Genomic DNA, 22,619 nt, shown 5'->3' with positions numbered 1-22,619 from the left:
TACAGCAGCCATGAGCGCCGCTACTGTCGTTGGTGAAGCATGCATATTTGGATGCCGTGCAAGTGACTGCAGACACAGATATACCATTGGTGTAGCCACAGGTATTATCCTTGGGTTGAGTTACAGCAACTTTCAAGGGCTAGGGTATCAACGAAAGAGTAGGAATGGGAGAGGTATATGCCATCTCAGGGGGGGGTTCAACTTGGATATAGACATTCCCCAGGTTATCTTGATTACAGTTAGGACTAGCGGGGTGGTGCGTAACCACAGCCAACAAGAGAGTGTAAATAGGCAAGCGCAGGGTACGCGGGAAAGGAAGCTTGAGGCCAGAGACAGACTGCGTTTCTTTCTGTTCGTTATATGCTGGCTTTGTCGGTCTATCCCTTCTTCTCTAGAATGTTGGGTACATTCGGTAAGATGCATCACTTAGAAGAACTATGAATATCGAGAGCTGAAGTAGACGCAGGAATGAGCCAAATAGGAAATGGATCAAGTGCGGTCATATCGACCATTGACAAGGGTAAGATCGAGGAAGTCTGCTTCCGTGATGTCGATCCCTTGACATCTAGCGAAGAGAGCACAATGGCTGCCTTTGGGGTGCTATCGTGGCTATTTCTCTTCTTAGTTGTCATCTACCGCATGTTATTTTTAGTGGTGGATATGAAGCACAAGGACATGACGAGGGCGTCTGGAGGGAAATTTCTTGACGGACAGTGGACGTTTGGCCAAATTGTATCCGCGGCTGTTTTCATGCCTCTGCTTGTTGAACTTCTATATCTTAGAAGACATAAAAGGTTGTATCTAGTCGGTCTATATGGAAGCGGGGTTTGGAATGCCTACACCTTCGAAGGACATGTTAAGATTAGGGATTACGTGGAGCGGGAAAGCGAGGAAAAGCATATGGGGACGGGCTTAGATGGAGGAGCATAAAACTAGACTAGCAGACCCCGAGGCCAGTGTCATTCGCTTGAGGCATCGTTGCTCAATTTCAGCTACTTAATGTAATCCGCAAAGAAGCAATCGCCGATGCCGAAATCCTCGATGTTTCCTCTTGCCTTTGCAATGCTCTATAGTGCGTTGCTGATCCAGTCCACCGCCACCTCCCTCCGCAGTTTCATGCATTGATTTTTATCGTTGAGGTCGAACCTCCTCCACTTGCCATATTCCGCACATGCCTTCTTGTTCCTCGGCTTTCGTTCCAAGAGCGATTTAAAAGCCAGCAACTCGTTCTCTAGGGGTCGCCCCGTCTTGCTAGGGTCATCTTCTGCACCAAATATCGGATGATTGGATTCTATGCGCTGGTCGATGATGCTGAGCAGACGCTTGTCCATTACCATGAAAGGATGAACCCTTGGTATCGCAATATCTGGCGGGTTTCGGTCCACAGTTAATATCTCCGTAAGCATGATCCCCGACGTAAAGAGTGAGGAGAAAGGGGTGACGAGGAGAGTACGCTGATACCTTTGACGAAAGGGATCATCCGCCATCTTGAGCGTTTGTCGATATACTTGATGAAATCCTTAGATTTTTTAGGCCTGCTTTGTGTTCACATTAGAGTTCTCTGGCGTAGCCTTGCCGTTACGCTTGTCCATGGTAGTATCAGGACTAATAGCAACGCTATCTGCAACATCGCTGTGATTCATGATAGTGTCCTTGAAGAGGATTTTCGAATTGAGAAGTGAGCCTAGAGCTAGGGCAATTGGAAGTTCTGTGGACTATGGACGATAGCTTGGTGATGTTGACTGAGTATTCCTGGTCTATCTTGAGGGCCTCTCTTGCTCGTTTGCCAGTGTTCGGAGCCATGGCTGTTGGTGCGAGCTGGTAAATGCAAGGAAGTTAGAGTGTGATGGCGGAATTTTATATGGTGGAGATGATTGAGATGAAATTAGACGAGACGCGTGCCTTGGTTGACCTCTTAATACCGTAATCGCGTTCGAAGAGTCGAAGCATGTGCTCTCAGCAACAATCACCCAACCTTCCCTCATAAGCCTAGTACGCTCCGAAGCGAGAACGGACTAACCGCATCGTGAATTTGCTGATCACTTTTTCTAAAAGACCTTTGTTTCCTTAGTGTGCATCGTTCGGTCTATATTTCGCCTGTTTCACTAGCGTCCAGAATCTCTTTGATGACCAAACACCCTTCTGTAGTGAGAACTTTGGTGTTGTTCCCACTATTCCCTTCGCCCAATCTTTTCAGGGGCATTCCTTCCCTTCGTCCTTGGCATACCCTTCTCTCCGAAAGAAGACCGCGTCGGTGAGTACATATCGTCATCTCGTATCGCGCATCCCCAACAGAAGCATTGCTTCAACCATGCTTTTCCCACATGGCTCCCCTGACTTATAAACACTCTACTTTTACGCATGCCAGTATCATGACTAGTGCATTCTCAGATCACGAATTTTCGTCTCCTTTAGATTGCGTCTGCAGACCCCATGCTCAGGACCCAATAGCAAGAAAGCAACAATGATTTTGCCTAGCTTTCTAGCTTCATCGGAAGTAACGCTAAGGACGGTAGTTTTCGGATCCGCAATTTGCTTATTAGACCCTGCCCTTGCACGGTACATGGAGGAGAGACTTGAACGAGCTAACGTTCTCGTCCCGCCCTCTTTCTAAGTCCCGCATTCCCCTGCCGTACGTTTCTTTAGGTCTGTCTGCCTTTCGATCGCCAGACGGAGGGCGGACCACACATCTCCCGGCTGTCGCATCATCCCATCACGGTGCCCAATTGACACTAAGAACGATTCGATGGAGGCTCGCATCTGGGGATGCGCTAGCCAAATAGAGTTTCCCAATCGATCGATGAGAATGGAGAACTGGAGCAACGAAGTAGTATGTCGTGTGACCATAAAACTACTCCTCTTTCCACGAAGCTTGGTGATCGATAAATCCACACCACGCAAAACCAGTCTTTGCTCACCGCTCTCGCTCCTTCAAACCACACTGATATTTCCTCCCAGGAATTCGCCCAACCCGCTTTACCTTAGTTCCAAGAGATAGCTTCCAATCCGGAATTCAATCCGGTTGGCATACCGACAAGATAGATTAAATACACTCGTGTCTTCGATCCTGCCTCACAAATGCGGTAGGCTAGACGACAGTGAGTCAGGCAGGTTTGGGGTCAAAGGGATCAACCTAGAACATTGAACAACGAACAGGTGGAAGGGGCCCACATGTTCTTTCAGGGAGTGACATCGGTAATCATCGTTTCACCAAGGTTAGGCCCAGTACCCTTGAAAAACGAGTCTGAACATTCGGGAGCGTCCCACTCGCGTAGCTTAGTACTGGGCAGCGAGTGAGGCTTTCCTCTACGTGGTATCAGGAAGACGTTTCTGAAAGGCTAATCCTCGGATATATATATGTACTGTACATATTTTTCATGTATGACATCGATCTCGAATTCGCAGGCTAGTACAAGGGTCTAACTAGATTATGAGGCGATGGTACGTAGGAGTGATACTGAATGTCTAGACTATGAGGTGTATCTATTGTTTAAGAGTATTACCATGATCAGTTTTGTGTGAATGTAGATGAGTTATGTGATACAGTCTTGAGCTTGTCAATATTGCCCAACCCAATGCTATGCTGAACAAACAGTTACTCTTTTCCCAACCTGAATGCTAGAAGTCTTCCGATACGCCAGGTAGCTCGTGAGGTGCTCGACTATCTCCTGGCCTTAGTTGATTGTCTTGTGGAACGAAGAGGGCGGCTAGGGCTTGAGCTGGAGGTCCGGTCGCTTGTGGAAAGCCACTTGGGAATTTGGGGACCTCTTGCGTGTTTAGTGGTGACTGGGTTGTATTTAAAAGAGTCTCCGCGTTGGGCCTTATTTTGGAGTTATCGCCAGACTGTTGGTCAGGGCCTTCAGCAGCAGCAGGCGGCGGCGACCAGCCCCGGGTCGAAGGCAATGATGACTCCGAAGACTCGGAAATGTAACCCAATTCAACCTTTGTACGGAGCCGTTCGACTAGTCGAAGTAGTTGATTGTGGCGGGAGAGCGTAGCTCGTGTGTTATTTTCGATCGCATCTGAGAGTTCTGAGAGTTGGTCGAGGATGTAAAGTTCTCGTAAAGGTCGGCTGGGTGCTCGAGGATTCCTTGTGGTTGCACGACGGGTCTGAGTCTTGCCCTGGCGCCCTGCGCAAGGATGGTTGGCTGAAGAGGCTTCATCACTGGAAGACGTAGATGAGTGAGATTCGGGCGAGGGGCCTTTCTTGACTATGTGCTTGTGGGTGCTAGCGTGTTTCTTGACCGTCGCTTGACTTCCGATAGGGCGGTTTGGGCCTAAGCCGAATACATGGCGGAGAGTCTTCATTCCGAAAACTGCAAGGCTGTTCTCGTGTCGACGTGGTTCTGGGGATGTTTTATGTAGATTTATATGGCCGAGAGCCGGACTAAGGTGTTGGACAGTGTCTAAGACATGGAACCGACCGCTTTTGTTTGTTTTAACACCACCTGCAAGATTACTATAAGACTCAAGTATAAGAGACATGTTTGCTGGTTGATGTCTTTCATCGGTTCGGAGAGTAATATGTTATTCAAGGAACATGCGGCTCTTCATGTTCCTCCCATTGCCATTGCTGGACAAGCTGTCTCACTCTATAGTCGGTAGCCCAGCCAATGTCCGTCTCGATGTCACGGAGGAGATTCAAGACCACATTGCGCTCCTTCGGATCATGGAGACATTGAGCGGCAGTGTAGAGAGGCTGCACGGAGTGAATTCGCACAGCTTCATCCGAACGGGCTAGAGAAATACCAACAATCTCGCGGCTGTGGACTTGGGAGGCGGCAAGGACGGAATGGTACGAGTTCATCCGCGCAAAGACTGTTGTGCGGCCCTGGGTCGATTCATGCGGCTTGTTCATGAGCAACTGGATCTGACCCATGTGATAGCATTGCATGGTCGAAGCACACATAGGAATGCTGTACCAGATTTCAGGGAATAGTGGTTCATTGCCGTCTTGAAGCAGTCGTCCAGGTATGCGGTTAGGTTCAATCCTGGCAGAAGCCCTGAAAGTGACGGGGAGACCCTCGTACCATGTCTGGAATTGTTGCTTAAGATGGTACCAGTAATCCAGCAATGTCCGTTGTGGGACACCCGCCCAGGACCCTCCAAGCTCTACCGGTAGGTCGTCACCAGCAGCCATGAAGTTCACGAGCTTGGCCATGAGCCATACAAGGGCGTTGCAGATGAGGTCTTCTTTCATCATCCCGTCACCTTCGGGGTAGCCGCTTTCGGTGGTATTACTAGGGAGTATGAATCCATTCTCGTCGATCAGGAGGCCAGCCTCCTTCCAGAGTGACAGGTCTTCTGTATCTAGACGCGTGTGGTTCTTGTTGATGACTATAGTGGGGTTATTAGCTTAGTCTACCTGGATTAAAGAGTGAGCCTACAAGCTGCTAACATGTCCTGCCGTGCAATGTTCCAGAAAGTGGCCCGTCGGGCCTTAGATATATATCCCAGGTTGGTAGAAGAGAATGTCGAACCCGGCGAAGGCATCTGCAAAGGCATCATGCGCTCCTGTGCAATGACCAGCAGAGACTTCGCACCGTTCAAGTGCTTTGCCCACTCCGGAACTGATGCATCTAAGAACTCGTAGACGCACAAGATAGCCGTTGCAGCGAGGAGTTCGTCGGTATTGGATTTGGAGGTTGTACTACTAGATGTGCGACGGCGCTTGCATACTGGAATGTGGTCATTGCGTGTCGTGTCAAGACCATGCAACCTTGGCTCACAGTCTGATTCTGAATCGGGGGTGATGGTGGCATCATTCTTCAGAGCTTGAAGCAAGAGAGAGACGGCAGTATCATAGTATTGAGTAGCTTTGTGGTACCAATCGACAGAGTGGGTTTCTGGATAGAGTTCCATCAGTGCCTGGCGTGTCACACTACCGCCCATAATAGGCTTTCTCCCTTGCACACGTGCAAGAGCTTTGGCAGCATAGGCGACAGCTGCATACTTGAGGAGCGCGTTTTCACATGCTTTCACCGGAACGTATGAAGCAAAGTATGTACCTAGGTCGAAAAGGTCCATCCAGTACCCAGGCCCTTCAGAGAACCAACGAAGAAGGAAAGCTATCTCGTGGTCTTGCTCTGCCATGGTGTCGATTCCGGCACATGACGGCCGAGAGGACGATATTGAACGGGGAATATGGCCCTGTGCTGAATCAAAAGGAGAATTCAGTCCAGGTTCGATGGGTGGAGGAGTCATCGACTGATGAATAATTGAGTGGAGATGGTGATTGCTGACCGATACCGGAGTCGAAATTGGCGTCCCGGTCGAGGAGGTCGGTGGTGACTGAAGTATTGAGCTCCTTTCTAGAGAAGGAGAGGTATCAGGTTGTGAAGTAGTGTCAGATAGATGAAATGGGAGGTTCCCACTTGTGACTGGAAGTGGAAGTGGATCAAGACAAGTGCTGGATGGCGTGCTCGTAGGCCAGGAGGTGTTCAGTCGAGGCTCAAACGAGCCCGGAGAGTCTATTGAAGTAGCAGACATGTTGTCATAGTCTGGGGTAAGAGGGTCCAGATATGGATTCGAGGTGTTGATGAACGTGACTGCCACGTGCGAAATCAGAAGCCAAAGGCAAGAGCAATTAGCATACTAGAAGCTCACCTTGCTTGGGGATGTCGAGCCACACAGTCTCGTCGTCGAAGGTGTTCTTGTACGCATAAAAGCCCTTCAGCGTGTTCTCATCCGGGGAGTCATCGCCGTTCATTGAGGCATTGTGCTGGTGCCGAAACACAAGGCCGGAGCTTGGGACACATTCCCTTGAAGCCTTGCAGCATTGGCCGCAAATTGGTTTCTTCTCATCACACTTCAGCTTCCTGTGACGGCAGGTCAAGCTACATAACAGAAGTTAGAATGCTTGAGCTAAGGAGAGGGCCGGTTCACTTGCCATCCTGTTCGTGATCGCATCCTCAGTGGCTGGCGGTTGGAGTGTACCGTTGCAAGCGACGAGTGGCCATGTATAGGGTCAGGTCTCTGACGCAGCAGGAATCGCGCTCTGCGGCGCACGCGAGTTATATGTGAGTAAACATGGTGGACGTGGTTGCAGCCCTCTGATGGACCCTCCAATGCGGGGTTTGCATGGTTCACGCCAAGTGGGCCCGCTTTCTCACATTCTTCGCGAGGGCGTAACAGAGGGCTTTTCTTCGTCCTAGCTGCGCCGAGAGCTGCATCACCCTGAATCGCAGGCCAGCAGCCAGATCTGGGGTAACAGATACAGATCAAGCTTCATAAGATACGAGAGGGGCTGGTACCTGTACAGCGGCTCACAAATGGCGCGAGTCGTCCAGGCGAGACAACCGTGCATGCGCATCCGAATCATGGCCGCCGCACGACATGCACATCACGGTCTAACGGATCCCGCACACGTGGAATCTGCCCGCAATATCGCCGCTAAGACTGCCATTTTTCCTGTTTCTCCCTTGCTGTTATTCCAGAAGACTTGGCCTGTCTCAGACGTATCCGCCCCCCCCTTTTGTGACCTGCATCGCCACCTAAAGTAGTGTTTCGACCAGTGCCATACATCAACCAGACCGTCCGGAAGCAACTCCACGCTTCCAGAGCTCGTGACGCTTCACACACATCCAACGTCCATGCATCGAAATCGCAGAAAATGGAAGTATCGGAGAGGCTTCGGCATAGAAACACTCGTCACCGCTTCTTCTTCTGTCTCACCGCCACCCTTCTCCCTCCCCCTTTCCTTGCGGCCACCTTCACTGCGGGCCGATCATTTTGACGTCTTTTGCTTTTTCTTCGGCCGCTCCACCATCTTCTCTTCAGGAGCGGCGTCGCTATCTGCGTCAGCCATGTCAGAATCACTATCGGATCCGCTGCTCTTATGATCTTCATCAAATTCCTCGGCCACATCTGACTCCGAATCTGCCTGGAAATCCTCGTCAATGCTCTCATCGTCCTCGTCTGCACTGCCGCGATTTGCGGCTCCGTCATCGCTCGATGCAAGGTCATCGTCCTGGAGGGCTGCTGCAAGGATTGCGCCCGACTGGAGCGTGTTATCAGCGTAGTCAGGTGTGAAGGGACGAAGGCACTTACATCATCAGCCATCTCGTTCTTCGTCTTGATGCCCTTTGCTCGAAAAAAGTTTTCTAGTGGCTGCTGCTCCTCGCTATAGTGTTGTGGTTAGTTAGGCAAGGTCCGCAGTTAAGACCAGCTGACTCACCGATTAATATTGCTGAACTGGTGCTCGGCAAGCCCTCCTTTCATGGTGAATGTGATGTCAAATGTGCGGCTTGCAGCCATCGCTCCGCCAACACGGGACATGGTTACCGATGCAATGTTGTCCATGCTAATGTATGTAGCGGGCTTGGGGACGAACATGAACGCCTTGTCAAGGCAGAACAAATGACCTTCGTTAGCTTTGATTGAGCACTTGACGCCTGCTTGCTCGTGGTGGCTAGTGAATGCCTGTGATGGCTTGGTGATCCGTTTACCGGTTAGGCCTCGAAAAATTTCTGACACGACAACTGAGATAGGGGCTTCGTAGTGCGATTGCAATTTGTCTTTGTATTGGGATTCCAGCAGATCCTCTTTCATGTTCAAGTCGAGATTTACTTCTTCATCCCGTTTGAACTGCATGACAAGAAAGGGATACCGCGTCTGGCCTTGCCTCAGTGGGGGGTCCAGGCCAACCGTAATGAGTGTATGCATGTCGTCGGGCTTTGGAAGGACCATAAACTTCTTGACCGCATCGTACTGGATCTTATAGTCGTATGTCTTGCCTCGTAAGCGGAACGATTTTTCGTACATGTCGATGTCGAAGCGACCTCTGCTCTATCGTTAGTGCGACAGCGATTTCCCCCGGGGTTTAAAACAAACCTAGGGGTCAAGTGTAGGATGTCCAGGAAGGTGGCGAAGGTATCGCCAGCAACCTCGCCAATCTCAGCCTTCTCCATGAGTGTCTCATAGAAGAGGTTAGCTGCGTTCTGCTCCTCTCCTTCTTCACCGTCGGTGACATCTTCGCCATCTTCCTTCTTCTCCTTTTTCGATGCAGTACCGGGAATGTAGAAGCGCATCTCGACCAGCTGGTCTTTTGCACCACCAGACTTCTTCCCCCGAGCCCGAGCTCCTCCAAGATGACCGTTTGTACCAGTATCATTGCCGTCCGCGGGCATGGAGAAATCCACGGCCACCTCATTCTTGCCTGCCAAGTTTGTGTTCGAAATCTCGGTGTAGGGCACTTCGAAGGCGGGCCGGTTGGCAACGTTGAAGGACAGCTCGGCCTTTCCGAACTCGGCCTTTCCCCAATTCCAGCCACGCAAGGCATGCTCTCGATTGTCCAAGTTGATACCATACCAAACCTTGAACAGCTTCGAAACGCGCTCAAAGTCCTGGGAAGGGTCAGTCAGTGTCTCATACGCTCGGCTTGTTCCTCCGCACCTCTTGTTTGAAACCATCCAGTTGAATGATGCCATCTGCCCGTGAGAGCAGTTTCACTTCGTAGCCTCGTGCTGCTCGACTCCATTGCGCCTGGACGATCTGAGACTGGTCCAGGGTGAAGGTATCGCCTCCGCTAGAGGGCTTCCAACCCCACCCAGATTCTGCAAACCGAGTGACACCGTGTTTCTTGGATAAATTGAGGTAGATGTCGTTGAACGCCTCCCTGGGGAGAAGTTAGCTTCAGGAGTCACGTCGGGGAGCTAGGATTAGCCAAGCAACCCCAAAAACTTCCGTGGCATATGATACTTACATCTTGACACTGAAGCCGTGCAAGTCCGTTTGAGTAGAATTATGCAGTCAAGACGGTGCACAGGTTATCCAACATGTGACGCTGCGATTGCGGAAAGTCGTCGGTCGCAAGTGCAAGTAGATCGCGCTCAACGCGAAATGATGACATAAGCGACTCAATCACGTGCCTTAACCTATGGGCCTTTGCTGGCTCTGTTCTAAGCTCCACCTCACCTCACCTCACCTCGTCTCTTTTCTTGTTTTCGTTTGTTCTCCATTCTCGCCCACTTCGGATTGGCTATTTGCTTCAGATGGGCATAATAGTTACCGTCCTCGCCTGCCTTAAGTGGTAGGCCTGAAAGAGTCCTGCATCATAACTGACCAGTGGAGCTTGAACATCCTCCAAACCCTCACTTTTTAGCCCAGGCCATAATTGATATGCAGCTATGTATATCTGTACTACGATCTATCCTTAACGGCTGACTCTACGTTAACATGAATCTCTCCGGCCACCCAAGAGCCTCCTTGCTCTCAGTAAACCCAGTCACCGTGTTGAGCGCGATTCTACCTACTTTCTTTCCCATGCCTCGCAACTCTAACTTTGGAAACTACATACTTGGTCTTTCCAGGTTTTACAGCTGCCAAGGTCTTGAGACCGGATCTTCGCATCGCTCGTCCCATGTCAGTCTATATTCTCGCCAACGGTCCATTTCCAATGTCTCATTCTGCTGTCTTTTCGATCGGTACTTCAAGGGACCCATAATACCACGAATCTTCCTCCTGGGCATTGACAGACGGCAGGCATTTTTCGTTGATTTTCGCATTCCTTGGATAAGTTTTGCTGCTCTTTTCCGTTGTTGTCTTCTTACGATCAGTTTCGTGTCTGGATAGTAGCGTCTGAGGCCTCTCAGGTCCCTCTTTTAAGCCGTCAGCTATTTGTGAGTCGTGGGCGATTGTTGTGGTTGGCTCAGTGGCCTTGAACCTCTATCGTTCTAATGTGACCATCAATTTCGTCACTATAAGAGATTGTGGAATCTTGGGTCCGGTTTGTTTAAGTGCTTGATACTCATTGCTATCTGCGATCATATATCGCTGCACTTCCTACGTATCGCAGCATGCAAGTCCTCGTACTGTTCGCCTATCTCTGCTACGGCGAGGCGATGTCTTGACTCAAAAACCCGATCCAGAAAATAGCTGTCGACCTAGATACCTACTTTTTGTTCATCTCAGGGCACGCAAACTGGGCTATACATCCACTATGATTTTGGGTTCATAGCCGAAGGAATTATGTATTCAAACGCAGCTTACGTGAATAGAATTTGGTTTGCTCGGGTGACGACACCTCCGAAGTGAGCATCAACACGCATCAAATTCGTCCATATACTTAACCAAGGCTGACAACATGTCTGGTCAAGAGTATGGATCTATGCTCGACCAATTTAATAGATTTCGCTAAAGGAGGCGCAGGAAATACAACGGCAGGACAACTGTCGCAGTTAAGGGGTAATTATGAATCAACATTACCAGATTGTGCAGTATGTTTCCACTAGAAATAGTGCGCCTTAAAATGACTTCCACGAAATGATCCTCATCAACGACGGTGGAATCGCCCTTCTCACCTCATACGACGGCCTACAGTACGATCTTTCCGCTTACTGTGTCTCGTCCAACCCTTAATGGCTTCAGCAAGGCGTGTTCCGGGAAGCCAATATGTTAAGCAGCGAAGTCATTGTCCAATGGTATTGCACCGACCACGTATCACTTTTCGCTTGCCATTTTTCTCGGGCGAATCGGAAGTCTCTGGAAGTGGAACAGCTTCCCAATCACCATGGGACTTCTTTCACATTACCTCTATCAACGAGAGCTATGCCACAAGGTGCTAGCTAGTTTCTGCTCGGCATTTTTCTTCAATTTATCTCATCGACGGTAGCAATGGAAGTATCATCTAGACCCGAAGTAGCGGCGCTGCAGATAAATAACACATTCTCGTTCCAAAACAATTTCAACTTCCCCTTCCAATACATGCCCGCTTCATGCTAGTAAACGACATACAATCATATCCCTCTTCGATAATGGCGGAAATGGCCTCAACAAAACCACCCGCGACTCCTCCGGATGGTCATCTCGCTAAACCCAAACGCCAAAACGGCAACTGTCCTCTCCCAATGCTGCCCACGCAGCGTTCTAACCAGATACGAAGGAAACATGCAGATATTCGCCAATGGGGGAGTCTTCCACAGTTGACAATCTGTGCTTGCAATCTTAAAAACCCACACCACAGGCGACGCGGTTTGGTTCGTGCAATACAGATCTACAGCACTGAACTACAGAGCTTATTCGAACAACTGGGTGCTCGCTGGACAAACCCACGCTTGCAGCGCCCATGCAATCAGAAAATATCACGACGCCGCTCATCGCAAATGTTAACTAGGATGATGCGACCGAAGTCCCGCAAGGACGGTTCTGGGACAGTATGAATAACGAAGGGGATTTGCACTTATGGGAAATGTATCTAAAAATAGATTCGAATCGCGGTGAGCATCGCCAATATACCAACCGTTCATTTTCGCCGAAGCGCTTGCGGAGAGCGGTATTAGGGAATAGTTCGCTCCTGGAAGTCAATGGGATTGATGGGAACGGGATTGGATTGCGCTGGAGAAGTACGCCGTTGAATAACAGTGTTCCAACAAGATCATCTGCGATGCTGAATTCAACTGTACGCTATTGTAGCGTCAGGGACTGCGGTGGCGGCAAGCTCGAGCAGCACTGGCACAGCGAAAGAGATGGCTGTGTGTGGTATTCTGCACCCCTTGTTGTTGCCATCGTATTCCTTACCGTCGCACCTCTCACCCCTTTTTGACTCTCCTTTTTCCGAACTGATGATCGAGGGCTGAAAGACTACACGTCAAATGTGGAATATTTTAATGTCTTAGCGTCCTATTGACTCAATAAATTCCACGTCGCCTCCCATCTCCCACCGGTCCCATGGCGCCGGAACCGAACCGATGTCTCTGCTCTATCACATGCTACCGAAGACCTTCGACACACCAAACACGAACATCGTTCGCGTATCTTAACTAAATGTGGGCATCAAAAGCGGAGGACGATCCAATTCAAAGCTCAAAGATTGAAGTCAGATAAGCTTTGCCCTCATTTGTCAAAGGTAAGCCCCCCGCTAAAGTGGGACGCCTAAGAAATAAAGTTATCTGGGGAACACAAGGATGTCTCCATATGGAACGCCTTCAAACGTGGACGTGAGTCTCGCGTAGTGGACGGACTCATTGCCACTCATATCACTAAGCGCCACACCAATATTTTCTCCCTTCGGCCACCCCGAACAAGGGTAACAGCGCGCCTGGCAGGATGCGGTGCGGGGAAGAGAAGAAAGTCCAGGACTTGATCCTCGTGAAAGTCTTACGAGTTTCACGAATGAGTTTGAGAAACAGGGACCTGGCGATCGAGCTGCCCCGGATCCCGTTGCCCGGAAACGTGGCTTGTGCCGGCGAATAGTTCGAAGGCCCTGCCTGAAGGTCCCTTTCTCCGATTTCGTGAACAGGTGGGTACGGACCGGTCCCCTGTACCTTTCCTTTCTGTCCTAGAGCACCCCGCATCGAAGGAAGCTCAGTGCGTCCCCTGAGTCAGTTCAGTGCAATTCGAGGTTAGCGCGTTGAGGACTTTGGGAAAGTTTTTGAAGCCGAAGAGCCGAATTATATGTACGACCATGTATATGTTGCTGAAGGCAACTGGACAGAACGTTTTCAAACGAAGCACAATGCCGCAGGTCTTCGTGGCTACGATCTTAGCTGCGAGGGGGATGGCGTGCACAGAAAGTCAATATCAATATCTTCAGGCTCAATTGGTTTGGGGAGACCGAGGAGGGAGAATGTACTCCAGATAATAACCTAGCATGGGACATGACAGGAGAGTAATTTGGGATGGAAATAAGTATCCTGTTCATGATCTCTCTAATTCTAGCAAGAGATTTAATAGACAGACCCTAACTATCCTCATGTTCTACGTTATGCAATAATATGCAGTAGTTCGTTCAGAGATGCAAAGAGTATCAATAGGAAATTTCGCAAAGAATCACATAGCTACGTTTCCATCTTCAACGTCCTTCCTCTCTCCGACAGAGCCCTCCAAGCCCACAGAGTCCTTCAATAAAGCCGATATCCCCTCGGTCATCTTAGCCTGCTCCAGGCTGGCTTTCCAAGTATTTCTGTCCTCATCAGTGACGAATTCTTCAATATCCAAATCTCTCATCACTTCATCAAGATCTCGATCTAGAAACACGGCAACTTTCTTCTTGATGTGCATTGAAGGAAATGACCAGCCCTCAAGGCTATTCACCGCAGCCGTAAGCATACTGACAAATCTAAATTCATCATCCTCGCTAGAAGACACGTTGCTATTTGTCTCGTCCTCGCCGTTGTCAAGGGACTTCTGGGATGTGAAAGTATCACTCTGGTTTTTCGTGGCGGTCGCTTCAAGCACTTCTTCAGCTGTCTTCGCCCCAGCTTGGCGCAGAATGTGAGCGATTTCTTCTTGCCCACTACTTGTCGCCATATCAAAAGGGGTTTTTGATGTGTCTGACATAGGGTTGAGGTCGGCGCCGGCGGTTAATAAAGCTCTTACACAAGCCAGATGACCGTTAGCAGCCGCCCAATGAAGAGGTGCCCAACCGAACATTGTTTGAATCGAGGGGTTAGCGCCACTATTCAGGAGAAACCGTACGATGTCTATGTGCCCACCGGCAGCCGATTGATAAAGAGTCGACATGCCTTCTGCGTTCACCGAGTTGAGGTCGGTACCTGCCTTGATTAAAAGATCCATGACTGTAATATGTTAGTGCGTCACTGAGTATAGTAGCAAGGGAGGAACATACGTTCTGGGTAATCATTATCAACGTTTCCTGACCATGCCGTAAAACCACTAGAATCTCGGATTTGGGTACTTGCGCCTTTACTGAGAAGCATTCGAACCATGTCGGGAGATTTCCGTGATGCCGCAAGATGAAGGACTGTTCGACCTTCGAGACCTCGTGTATTGACATCAACACCCCCCTCAATTAGGGCCTCTGCAGCACGTAATTGATTGAAAGCGACGGCAAGGAAGAGAGCTGCCGCGTGAAATCTTGAGCTCTCCATTTTAAGGTCAATCTTGCCGTCATGCGATAGACTTGAGATTGTATCGACATCTCCAGATTCCGCTGCTACTAGGAGTTCTAGGTGTGATGAAAATGAGCCTTTGGGGTTCCCGCCATTGAGTGAAGAGGTTGGTTCTTTTCTTGTGTTTAGGTCCAAGTGGTAGAAGTTGTTGGAGACTAAACGCTCGACAAGGGGAAAGTATTTTGGAAGAACCAGAGCGACATATATAAGGAAATGAAAAAGACAACTCAGGAATTCCAACTTATTTGTTTGGTGATGCTCAACGCGTAGATCGAAGGCATGAGAGATGATGTTGCGGATGATCGAACGCTGATTGCTTTCCGCTAGGTAAAACATGATAGCTAGCCCCTCAGAGGTTGTAAGGTCAATAGTAGCTCCTAAATTCAGGAGAGCTTCCACGACATCGAAATAGGCTAGTTCCGAAGCGAGAGAGATTGGAGTTTGGCCATATTGATCTACGGCATTGATACTCGGCGAGCCTGTGGCCAGTTTCATGACCAGCGGTTCCCACCCAAGGAGTGCAGCCAAGTGGACAGGCGTGATTTCAGGTTCGGGTTTCATAGTTTTTGGTGTGTACGGAGCGAGTTCGACAGCTCGATGATCTGGTGAGTCTGGAGGAGTAGTTTCGTTCCCACTCTCCGAGGAACCCGATTGACCGTCCACTGCTCCTGCATCGCGGTCAGTTTCTAGCTTCTCGAGAATTGACTCGAATAGCATCTCCACGTAGTAAGTCATTTCTGATGGGTCAGTACCGTCATCGGACCCAGAATCGTGATCTGAACTTAGAGATCCCGATAGGTCAGATGTTGAGAAATCATCGTCGACATCGTAAAACTTCAGCTTGTAAATGTTAGTGAGAAGGCCCAATTCATGGAACATCCGACAGATGAAGTTCCTCTTTGGGCGTTCCTCAAGAAGGGGTACGATGAGATCCATGATCGGCTCCGGATTTTGGGTCGCAGGGATTTGACGGAGGTGATGTCCGAGGTATCTGGCCGCGTATTTTACAAAGGGAAACTCTTGACACTTTGTACTGTATGTGAGCCTTTTCTGCGACCCGGAACTGGATGTTTGGTACGTGTCTCTAACATTGCTCGGATTGTCGTGAGGGCTGTTGTAATTCTTGTGCAGATCAAATGTTTTTAAATGAGGTAGATCGCTATACAGATCATCTGCGTATGAGATACCGGCCTGGAAATTATCAGGTTGCTCCAGCACTTTCAGACCGAGATATCTGGCGCATGTTTGCGCAATTTTAGCGTCGAATCCGGCAAACAGACTTCCCGCTCTCAACGTCAGATATGTTTGGGCTGTATAGTGGACTAAAGTAACAAGTCCGTGGGACAGTGTTACTAATCCTAAACAAACATCTCGAATATCATCTTCTTGGTAAATCCTTTCAGGGTCAAACCCTCGGGTGCCTGATACGCAAGCGAGTGCGTGTTGTAGCTCTATTGCTGTTAAACGCCGCTTGCTGAGGACAACCCACGCGAGAGTTTTCCAAGCAAGGGCTCTCTGTTCCTCCGGTTGCTTTCGAATGCGCTCCAAAGTATGATCGTAAGTACCATCAACTCCATTGGGGAGTCTCTTGAGCTTCTCACGTACTTCCGCTAACAGATATTGCTCAGTTAATGATTTCATGTGCAAACTAGCGAGGAGAAACCTGAACACATAAGGTTAGTCACTGTACACAATAGAGAAACAGTGAGCTTCAGCCTCCTATTGCCGATCGTGGAGCATTATAAGAGGATGATTCAGGAAAGAAATTAGCATCTTGCTAACGTTGTCCTTAATTCTAGGAAGAGGTTTAACCGGCTGGCCCCGCTCTAGTCATGTTCCACGTCATGTAATAACCTAGAGTAGATATGAGAGTATCAGCACTTACATCCCATTACACCTCTGGCGTATCGTGAATTTGACATCACTAAGAAGCTCACGATCCTGCTCTGCGAATCGTTTCAGGCGGCCATTGTTTCTGAACTCATGTTCCACGAACATGTTGATGTCTCTAGGATTGGCAGTAATATTTACGCGGTGAAAATCCTCAGAAAGGTCACTGAATTCATCGAGAAGCCTTGAGGTAATGAGTATATTAATAGGCCTGTACGTGTCGTCATTTGTCTTCGGTTTAAGAAGTTTGAGCAGTCGTTTACGAATTGGGCCTGAGCACTCATCAAGAGCATCTACGATGATGTAAACAGGCTGTTGTGTAGACAGCTCGAAGAGCAACTTGGATAAGCATTGTGAGGGAGCCTCGTTATCTCTTTTGTGATGAGTTGAATAAGCAGTGACGACAGGTTCGGGTAGTGGATCCTCGTCCTGCACAATTTGTCGGACGATACTACCTAGAAGGTGCTCAAGAGACTGTGCATCCTCATATTCTAGGTACATGTAAGTAACTTTTCCGTTGCTACGGCTCGGTTTCAGGCTTTTTTCAAGCTCTAACATATGATCTATTATGATTGACCTTAAGTCCATAAGCAAGATCATTCTGGTTCATCTAGCATTTGAGGCACACTTACGCAAGAACAGTTTTGCCGGCTCCAGCTATTCCATTTCGATGTATTAGTACATGCAAATGTTGTCATGAATGACTAAAACTTACGCATTCCATAATACCACAGATAGGGGAGCTTTCTTGATCGCCAGTCGTCGAAAGCGTCGTCTTCTAACAGCCAATTACCGGTCGAATCACCGCTGAGCGATTCAGTAGCCTGGTCTTGCAGCGAAGCCTTCTCTTTAATCCTCATATGGGTCCGGTTGAAGGCAAGAGGAGAAAGCCAATTCAAAATCGCATTCCGGGTCTTAGATCCGAAAGTTGTCGACCGTCGTGTTGTGTTGAACACATTTTGGATGTGCACGTTTACGTCTCCGTTAATTATCTGGCTGCCTATCTGGCTGCCTTCAAATGACACGGTTCCAGAAGCGTGGATTGTCATGGCCTCTGTCGCTTTGCTCTTCAAAACAATATCCACTTTAGTCGCTAGGTCTTGTAGACATTGCAACATAGCATGATCCTCAACTTCTTTGATTTCTTGATCAGCCAGTTTGGCTTCAGCTTCCGGGGCGGGAAAGAGGTTTTCCAAAAGATCCACCAGAGTCGTGATCCCTTCAATGAGCATCGAAAAACTTTCCTTCTCGTAGCAGGCCCAGCTAAGCTTCCCCAATAGGCTCGTGCCCTTCTGGCGTTTCGCAGCGAGCGCGCGCATTTTGTTGTCTAGGGAAGCTAGCTGAAAGTCGGTGATCGGGTAGGCCGCAAGATCGACGCCGGGAGAGGCTTTTAAACGAAATTTCTTCGACTTCTTCTCCGACTCAGAGAAGAGGACTAGAATCTGAAAGATAGTGTCCTTTGCGACAGCTAGTTCGTGTTCGGTCGCCTGAGGATCTCCGAGTTTGGGGTCATCGTAGATTTGAACGGCTGCTCCCCAGCGCGAGAGACGGATCCCGAGCAGCCTCAAGGTCAGCAAGCTTGTTTGAAAATCTCGTCCGAAGTGGCGTCCCATTTGTATGTAGCCGAAGCAGTCAACGCAGGTCGTAAAAGCCTGCGCAATGTTAACCGCACCTGCGAAGATCCCGAATGCTTCAGCCATGATTGTTGCATTGTGAGGTGTAAGTGTAAAAGACGCCTAAGTGGGAAGTGTGTGCCTTTTAATCGTTTCGATAACGGCCCCTTGTTCAACAGCATGATTGCTGATCCTGCGCACCCGATCGGTCGATCCCGTCACCGCATCCGACGCATACAGGACTTCAGACGGGGGCGGAAACTCCAACACCAAGGATTGGATATGTTGGCGGGGTTGTGTATCGGTAGTGGATGCTGTGCAAAAATCAACGAAGAGATGAAGGATTTTGTTTGGAGAGGCAGTCTTAGATCTAATCAAGGCTGCGACTCGCCCATTTTGGGCTCGTCTGATATAAAACTGAAGGCACGCTTCGATGTGCTGAACACTACTCAACCTCGGTGTAGGGTGAGTATCCAGATCCAGCTTCCCTGTGACTGGCTCGTTTATCTTCATTGAGGGTGATTAGTTGTCTCCTGAAGACTTTGTACACTTTCAAAGTAGTTTACTAGACCATTTCCAGCTTACAAATGAGATTGCACTGCATGTAGGCAGATTGAACAAAACATGACAAAGTTCAGACTAAAGATACAGCATATTGCCGCAGAATGCGAATATGACCAAAGTGGAGCCGGTCTGTTAGACATCTTGCTGGAGAGAAGGAAGTTTCATCCCCAAATATGCTGTCATGTTCCACACTAGGGGACAAGATGCAGTATATCGCGAACACTAAGGACAAAACAAGTCGGCTCTGATGCTGACGGGACAGACATCACCGATGAGCAGCCCGTTTCTTTGAAGAAGATCAGGAAGAAGAGCCTCCCGTGTCTCCGACCCGAATCATTTCTATACGATGGCTAGCGAAATGGTCCTTTTCCTGGAATAATATATCCTTGAAAGGGGCATGAGTTATGAGAGAAGTCATGTATTGTGGACTGAGGAGCTATATGATATATATCTATTGTGGGGCGCTAAACCCAAGGCTGATTGGGTAGCTCATGGTAGAGCCCTCGGGCTTACCAATACGTAATGTGGAAAGGAAATCCATGAAGAAAAGTAGATGAACAATGTATGACCACTCCAGTTCTACCTACAGACTGTTTTTGCTATCAAGTGTAGTTGTGAGAATAGGTCCGTTTGGTTGTGCGAATCCTTTGACTCGTATATGAGCAAGAAATGTGAAGGCAGTTCACTGCAGCGTAACTGTCTGGCTGTTCAATACGGAAGCCTCCAGAGGTTTATTTGCTTTGTATTAGTCGGTATTAAATCTCGTGCAAACTTAATTGCAAACTCGCAATCAATCTCTAGCGTTGGTTTACCCTCGGCTCTGTTATTATAGTGAGTCAGTGTAAGATTGAGACACGAAACGCAGACGTGAACACCTTCATACTATTAATGCGCGGTGCAATGAAACAAAATCCTCCACGTCTCAAGAGAGCAATTCGCCTTCTAAAACGAAGAAGTGGTCACTTTTTGATCACATGTCATATAAGACCCGCAGCCTTGTCACACCCGACAGGCCAATCAATGTCCTCCCGAGCGCGTCTGTCATACTCCACAATCCGGGAGATCAACGATCCATGCACCCCCTTTTGTGGGTTTGCGACAGGGAGAAGAAGTGCGGAATGTGGGCCAACGAGTTGCCGCAGAGAAGCGCCGTCGAAGGAGCGGTGCCAACGCGACCGCACCCAGATGCAGCTAAGGTTCACTATTGGCCTGGTGTAGGCTCGGCGTTTGAGATGAGGCGGGCACCCGAGAATTTAGGGAAGGCTATGGAGGTTAGTGAAAAGGGTCTCCAATATCTGATATCGATAGTTTATGGATAGCAATTGCTTAGATTACTGACAACCCTATATTAGCCCCTTGTTTCACACGTCGAATTTCGCTCACCAAGAGACATGAAACCCGCCTGCTCGATCCGTTCGGTGTGCGCCTTCGGATGGCGTTTGGATAGGCTGCTATGGAAATCATCCAGTGTCGATGATCACGTCCTCGCGCAGCTACAGAGCTGTCTGGGAGATCGCCATCGAATATCGCAATATCAGAAAAGTTAATGATCAAAATAAGGGAATTATCCTTAACAAGCACATTTCTCGTTTCCTGCGAACTGATTGTCGATGAGCGACTCTGCCCTTAGTACCTTTTCGCGTAACTAAATACGGTGGATCCGTTGAAACTTCAGATCGTGCAGGTGTTAGATCTGAGAGATCGAATCATGGCGTTAGGGGCTTGCATGCGGTGCATGGTGGATGGAGGCTGAACACGGAGCTGTTCGGCGATGGAAAGTGGAAGACGTCAGATGACGGCTGCTTTTGATCTAATTCTCAGATGATAGAGTGTTAAATCGGGCTTTCTGCGCATGAAAATTTCACCACGTCGCATGGAATTTGCATTTCAGGTTTTGTATTCGTGTTCCTCATCTGTTCAGGCTGTTGCGTGGAAAAGAGTTTATTGCAAAAATACCTAAGAACTTGGAGAGGGAAAAACGTCCCGAGCACCCTGTTCGACGCATAAATTCTAAGCCTTTTGTACCTAGAATCATGCTATTACACGGCACACCCTTGAACAGATTGGGAGCAACGTGAGCATTACAATACATACATCATGTATTGTCTTCAACATTTCATCTACATCTCTCACAGCGGCGTCGTAAGCCAGGAATCACCGAAATTTCACGGCGCTACAACACACTAGTGTAAAGTTGATACTATCTCCAAAAAAAAAGGCAACACTGTGCAACATCCAAGATGAATCTCCAATTAGCGTAAGCCACTCTCGCAGAATTACCTTGACAATGGTGTGTCCGCCTTCGGGCTTGCTGAATCTCGCTACTCTCAGGCAAGAGTTACATGCATCCGAGGAAAGTGCAACACCGAGAAGCGAATATCGGATGATTTCGATCGACGAACCTGTCAACTGGGGACCTTGGCGATGAGATACGCGAGGGGCTTTGTACGCGTGGCCGAATTGAATAGCAAACGTCGAATACAATCGTGCGAGCCCCGATCTCACAAGTTTTGCAAATCACGCAGGATGGAGGTAGACAAGTGATGCACTTGCTTAGCTGTAATTAAAGGTGGGGTATCGTATTTAGTTTCGCTACCAGAAACTCCTGCTAGTTGAGTGGAAACCCTGTTTCTCCACCTCAGGAAAGTCATAATCATTATCGTCATTCGAGCCTTCTTCTTTCTGAATCGTTCCAATCATTTAAAGCCACAGGCCCTCTTTGCTACACACAAAGAGAAATTACCTGATACCGATACTTTGTTGGACAGGCTTGCAGACTGGGATCTGATGCGGTGGCGCCCAATTACTCACACACCACTACTAGCTTTTCCGTCGCTGAGCGCTGTCTGCATCATTTTTCCAAAGGAGAAATTCTAGCAGTGCTTCGTCGGAATATTCAGCGAATAAAACTAACTTGAAAGATTCGTGAAGACAAAGTGGCGCATCTGGTGGGTTCCACGGAGGAGGGCGTCGTGTCACCCTCGAAATGCAATCGATATGTCGAAAGAATGCTCGGCGCCTGGCGAGTTGTACGAAAGTTGCCAAACTTTTATAATTTTGAGGACCGGAAATGTTAGTGTCCAAATTCCATTCAGCCAGTGTGGTTGTAGCCAACCATGCTGGCGCAGTGTGAGCAGTAGAACAAGTTCGTGCCGAACGAGACCATGCCACTGGATCCAGTCGAGGTACGGCGGCATCGGGAGCAGCAGAGGACTGGTGGCGACGGAGTGGCAGTTTTAGAAGAGGCGCTGTCGTTGGATTTGCTTGAGGATGCACTCTGCTGAAGTGGTTTGGGAATAGAGTGAGAATGAGCCGCAGCAGTTTGCAATTGCAGAAGTTTGGAAGCATCCATGGCTGGCGATGAGTGATAGTGAAGCCGTGATTCTTTCAAGGCCAGGAGTGGGTTTGATGGTTCAGACAATGTGTCCGGATAGTGTGGTGAAACGGGAGTGGTGCCCAGGGTTTCCAATGAGTAGTATGAGTGTGTCGATGAAGAGTGGATATGAAAGGAACAGCAGGAATTGGAAGTGTAAGGGGAACTTGGCGAATTTAAGTGGGAGGCCATGGGCAGTTTTGTTTATTCTAGGAAAATGGACAAAGGCGGCAGTATAAAACTGAGAGATCAGTAGGATGCTTGTGCCGGAAACTGGTGCAGCGGGCGGAGCACTTTCTGATATAGCTCGGCAAGGTGGATTAGGAGCCT

At 48.8% G+C, this 22,619-nt stretch overlaps 11 protein-coding genes across 11 annotated transcripts; 5 read left to right on the top strand and 6 right to left on the bottom strand.

The window, feature by feature from the left end:
• Positions 1–10: 10 nt before the first annotated feature.
• On the top strand, positions 11–930 carry BDR25DRAFT_309901 (uncharacterized protein; the record flags this gene model as incomplete). The annotated part of the gene is made up of 2 exons (XM_033691120.1): positions 11–302; positions 467–930. The coding sequence occupies 2 exons, from the start codon at positions 11–13 to the stop codon at positions 928–930; spliced, it is 756 nt and encodes a 251-aa protein (XP_033553363.1).
• Positions 931–992: 62 nt separating this feature from the next.
• BDR25DRAFT_349600 (uncharacterized protein) lies at positions 993–1,803 on the bottom strand (the record flags this gene model as incomplete). Its single annotated transcript, XM_033694575.1, has 4 exons — positions 993–1,067; positions 1,101–1,487; positions 1,551–1,715; positions 1,744–1,803. The coding sequence occupies 4 exons, from the start codon at positions 1,801–1,803 to the stop codon at positions 993–995; spliced, it is 687 nt and encodes a 228-aa protein (XP_033553362.1).
• Positions 1,804–1,846: 43 nt separating this feature from the next.
• On the top strand, positions 1,847–3,410 carry BDR25DRAFT_349599 (uncharacterized protein; the record flags this gene model as incomplete). Its single annotated transcript, XM_033694574.1, has 10 exons — positions 1,847–1,923; positions 1,961–2,026; positions 2,110–2,267; positions 2,296–2,404; positions 2,452–2,497; positions 2,544–2,632; positions 2,671–2,984; positions 3,039–3,098; positions 3,157–3,242; positions 3,276–3,410. The coding sequence occupies 10 exons, from the start codon at positions 1,847–1,849 to the stop codon at positions 3,408–3,410; spliced, it is 1,140 nt and encodes a 379-aa protein (XP_033553361.1).
• A 1,121-nt stretch (positions 3,411–4,531) lies between these two features.
• Positions 4,532–6,909, bottom strand: BDR25DRAFT_331299 (uncharacterized protein; the record flags this gene model as incomplete). Its single annotated transcript, XM_033692618.1, has 4 exons — positions 4,532–5,337; positions 5,388–6,548; positions 6,607–6,836; positions 6,890–6,909. 4 exons carry the CDS (start codon positions 6,907–6,909, stop codon positions 4,532–4,534), a joined length of 2,217 nt encoding a protein of 738 aa, XP_033553360.1.
• A 705-nt stretch (positions 6,910–7,614) lies between these two features.
• On the bottom strand, positions 7,615–9,789 carry BDR25DRAFT_66916 (SSrecog-domain-containing protein). Its single transcript, XM_033698901.1, has 6 exons — positions 9,704–9,789; positions 9,394–9,616; positions 8,833–9,344; positions 8,177–8,782; positions 8,050–8,122; positions 7,615–7,999 (listed from the first exon to the last, which is right to left on the bottom strand). Coding segments are annotated over exons 1-6 (1,689 nt in total). The 5' UTR covers positions 9,706–9,789; the 3' UTR covers positions 7,615–7,726.
• Positions 9,790–10,176: 387 nt separating this feature from the next.
• Positions 10,177–11,231, top strand: BDR25DRAFT_349597 (uncharacterized protein; the record flags this gene model as incomplete). Its single annotated transcript, XM_033694573.1, has 7 exons — positions 10,177–10,555; positions 10,593–10,709; positions 10,738–10,808; positions 10,869–10,877; positions 10,912–11,003; positions 11,032–11,090; positions 11,128–11,231. The coding sequence occupies 7 exons, from the start codon at positions 10,177–10,179 to the stop codon at positions 11,229–11,231; spliced, it is 831 nt and encodes a 276-aa protein (XP_033553358.1).
• Positions 11,232–11,262: 31 nt separating this feature from the next.
• Positions 11,263–13,610, top strand: BDR25DRAFT_349596 (uncharacterized protein; the record flags this gene model as incomplete). The annotated part of the gene is made up of 13 exons (XM_033694572.1): positions 11,263–11,340; positions 11,368–11,557; positions 11,612–11,669; positions 11,722–11,799; positions 11,862–11,920; positions 11,963–12,103; positions 12,129–12,517; positions 12,615–12,743; positions 12,779–12,844; positions 12,902–13,068; positions 13,094–13,251; positions 13,320–13,468; positions 13,509–13,610. The coding sequence occupies 13 exons, from the start codon at positions 11,263–11,265 to the stop codon at positions 13,608–13,610; spliced, it is 1,764 nt and encodes a 587-aa protein (XP_033553357.1).
• Positions 13,611–13,727: 117 nt separating this feature from the next.
• BDR25DRAFT_252580 (ankyrin) lies at positions 13,728–14,768 on the bottom strand. Its single transcript, XM_033686187.1, has 2 exons — positions 14,636–14,768; positions 13,728–14,492 (listed from the first exon to the last, which is right to left on the bottom strand). The coding sequence occupies exons 1-2, from the start codon at positions 14,664–14,666 to the stop codon at positions 13,768–13,770; spliced, it is 756 nt and encodes a 251-aa protein (XP_033553356.1). The 5' UTR covers positions 14,667–14,768; the 3' UTR covers positions 13,728–13,767.
• A 1,246-nt stretch (positions 14,769–16,014) lies between these two features.
• BDR25DRAFT_252579 (uncharacterized protein) lies at positions 16,015–18,221 on the bottom strand (the record flags this gene model as incomplete). Its single annotated transcript, XM_033686186.1, has 4 exons — positions 17,455–18,221; positions 17,372–17,396; positions 16,735–17,316; positions 16,015–16,512 (listed from the first exon to the last, which is right to left on the bottom strand). Coding segments are annotated over exons 1-4 (1,707 nt in total), but the record flags the coding sequence as incomplete, so codon positions are not given.
• Positions 18,222–19,025: 804 nt separating this feature from the next.
• BDR25DRAFT_391015 (uncharacterized protein) lies at positions 19,026–21,460 on the top strand (the record flags this gene model as incomplete). The annotated part of the gene is made up of 18 exons (XM_033698126.1): positions 19,026–19,043; positions 19,072–19,153; positions 19,193–19,277; positions 19,319–19,435; positions 19,494–19,544; positions 19,580–19,664; positions 19,718–19,751; positions 19,782–19,914; positions 19,950–20,223; positions 20,269–20,334; positions 20,364–20,383; positions 20,410–20,522; positions 20,592–20,703; positions 20,747–20,812; positions 20,838–20,910; positions 20,979–21,020; positions 21,052–21,102; positions 21,173–21,460. The coding sequence occupies 18 exons, from the start codon at positions 19,026–19,028 to the stop codon at positions 21,458–21,460; spliced, it is 1,710 nt and encodes a 569-aa protein (XP_033553354.1).
• Positions 21,461–21,569: 109 nt separating this feature from the next.
• BDR25DRAFT_300486 (uncharacterized protein) lies at positions 21,570–22,535 on the bottom strand. The gene has a single exon (XM_033689385.1). It carries the CDS (start codon positions 22,266–22,268, stop codon positions 22,008–22,010), a length of 261 nt encoding a protein of 86 aa, XP_033553353.1. The 5' UTR covers positions 22,269–22,535; the 3' UTR covers positions 21,570–22,007.
• Between the last annotated feature and the right edge of the window lie 84 nt (positions 22,536–22,619).

This window comes from Lindgomyces ingoldianus (assembly GCF_010093535.1).
Source record: "Lindgomyces ingoldianus strain ATCC 200398 unplaced genomic scaffold BDR25scaffold_3, whole genome shotgun sequence".
Classification (NCBI taxonomy): domain Eukaryota; kingdom Fungi; phylum Ascomycota; class Dothideomycetes; order Pleosporales; family Lindgomycetaceae; genus Lindgomyces; species Lindgomyces ingoldianus.
This window is presented reverse-complemented; position numbering and strand designations above follow the sequence as displayed.

Bases quoted from the DNA above. Each gene is read 5' to 3' on its own strand.
- BDR25DRAFT_252580 (XM_033686187.1), bottom strand. From the start codon at position 14,666: ATGGTTCGAATGCTTCTCAGTAAAGGCGCAA. The intron at 14,493-14,635 runs GTACCCAAATCC...TAATCAAGGCAG, and splicing joins GCTTCTCAGTAAAGGCGCAA to GTACCGACCTCAACTCGGTG.
- BDR25DRAFT_300486 (XM_033689385.1), bottom strand. From the start codon at position 22,268: ATGGATGCTTCCAAACTTCTGCAATTGCAAACTGCTGCGGCTCATTCT.
- BDR25DRAFT_66916 (XM_033698901.1), bottom strand. The intron at 8,783-8,832 runs GTTTGTTTTAAA...ACGATAGAGCAG, and splicing joins ATCCTACACTTGACCCCTAG to AGGTCGCTTCGACATCGACA. The intron at 8,000-8,049 runs GTAAGTGCCTTC...AACACGCTCCAG, and splicing joins AGAACGAGATGGCTGATGAT to TCGGGCGCAATCCTTGCAGC.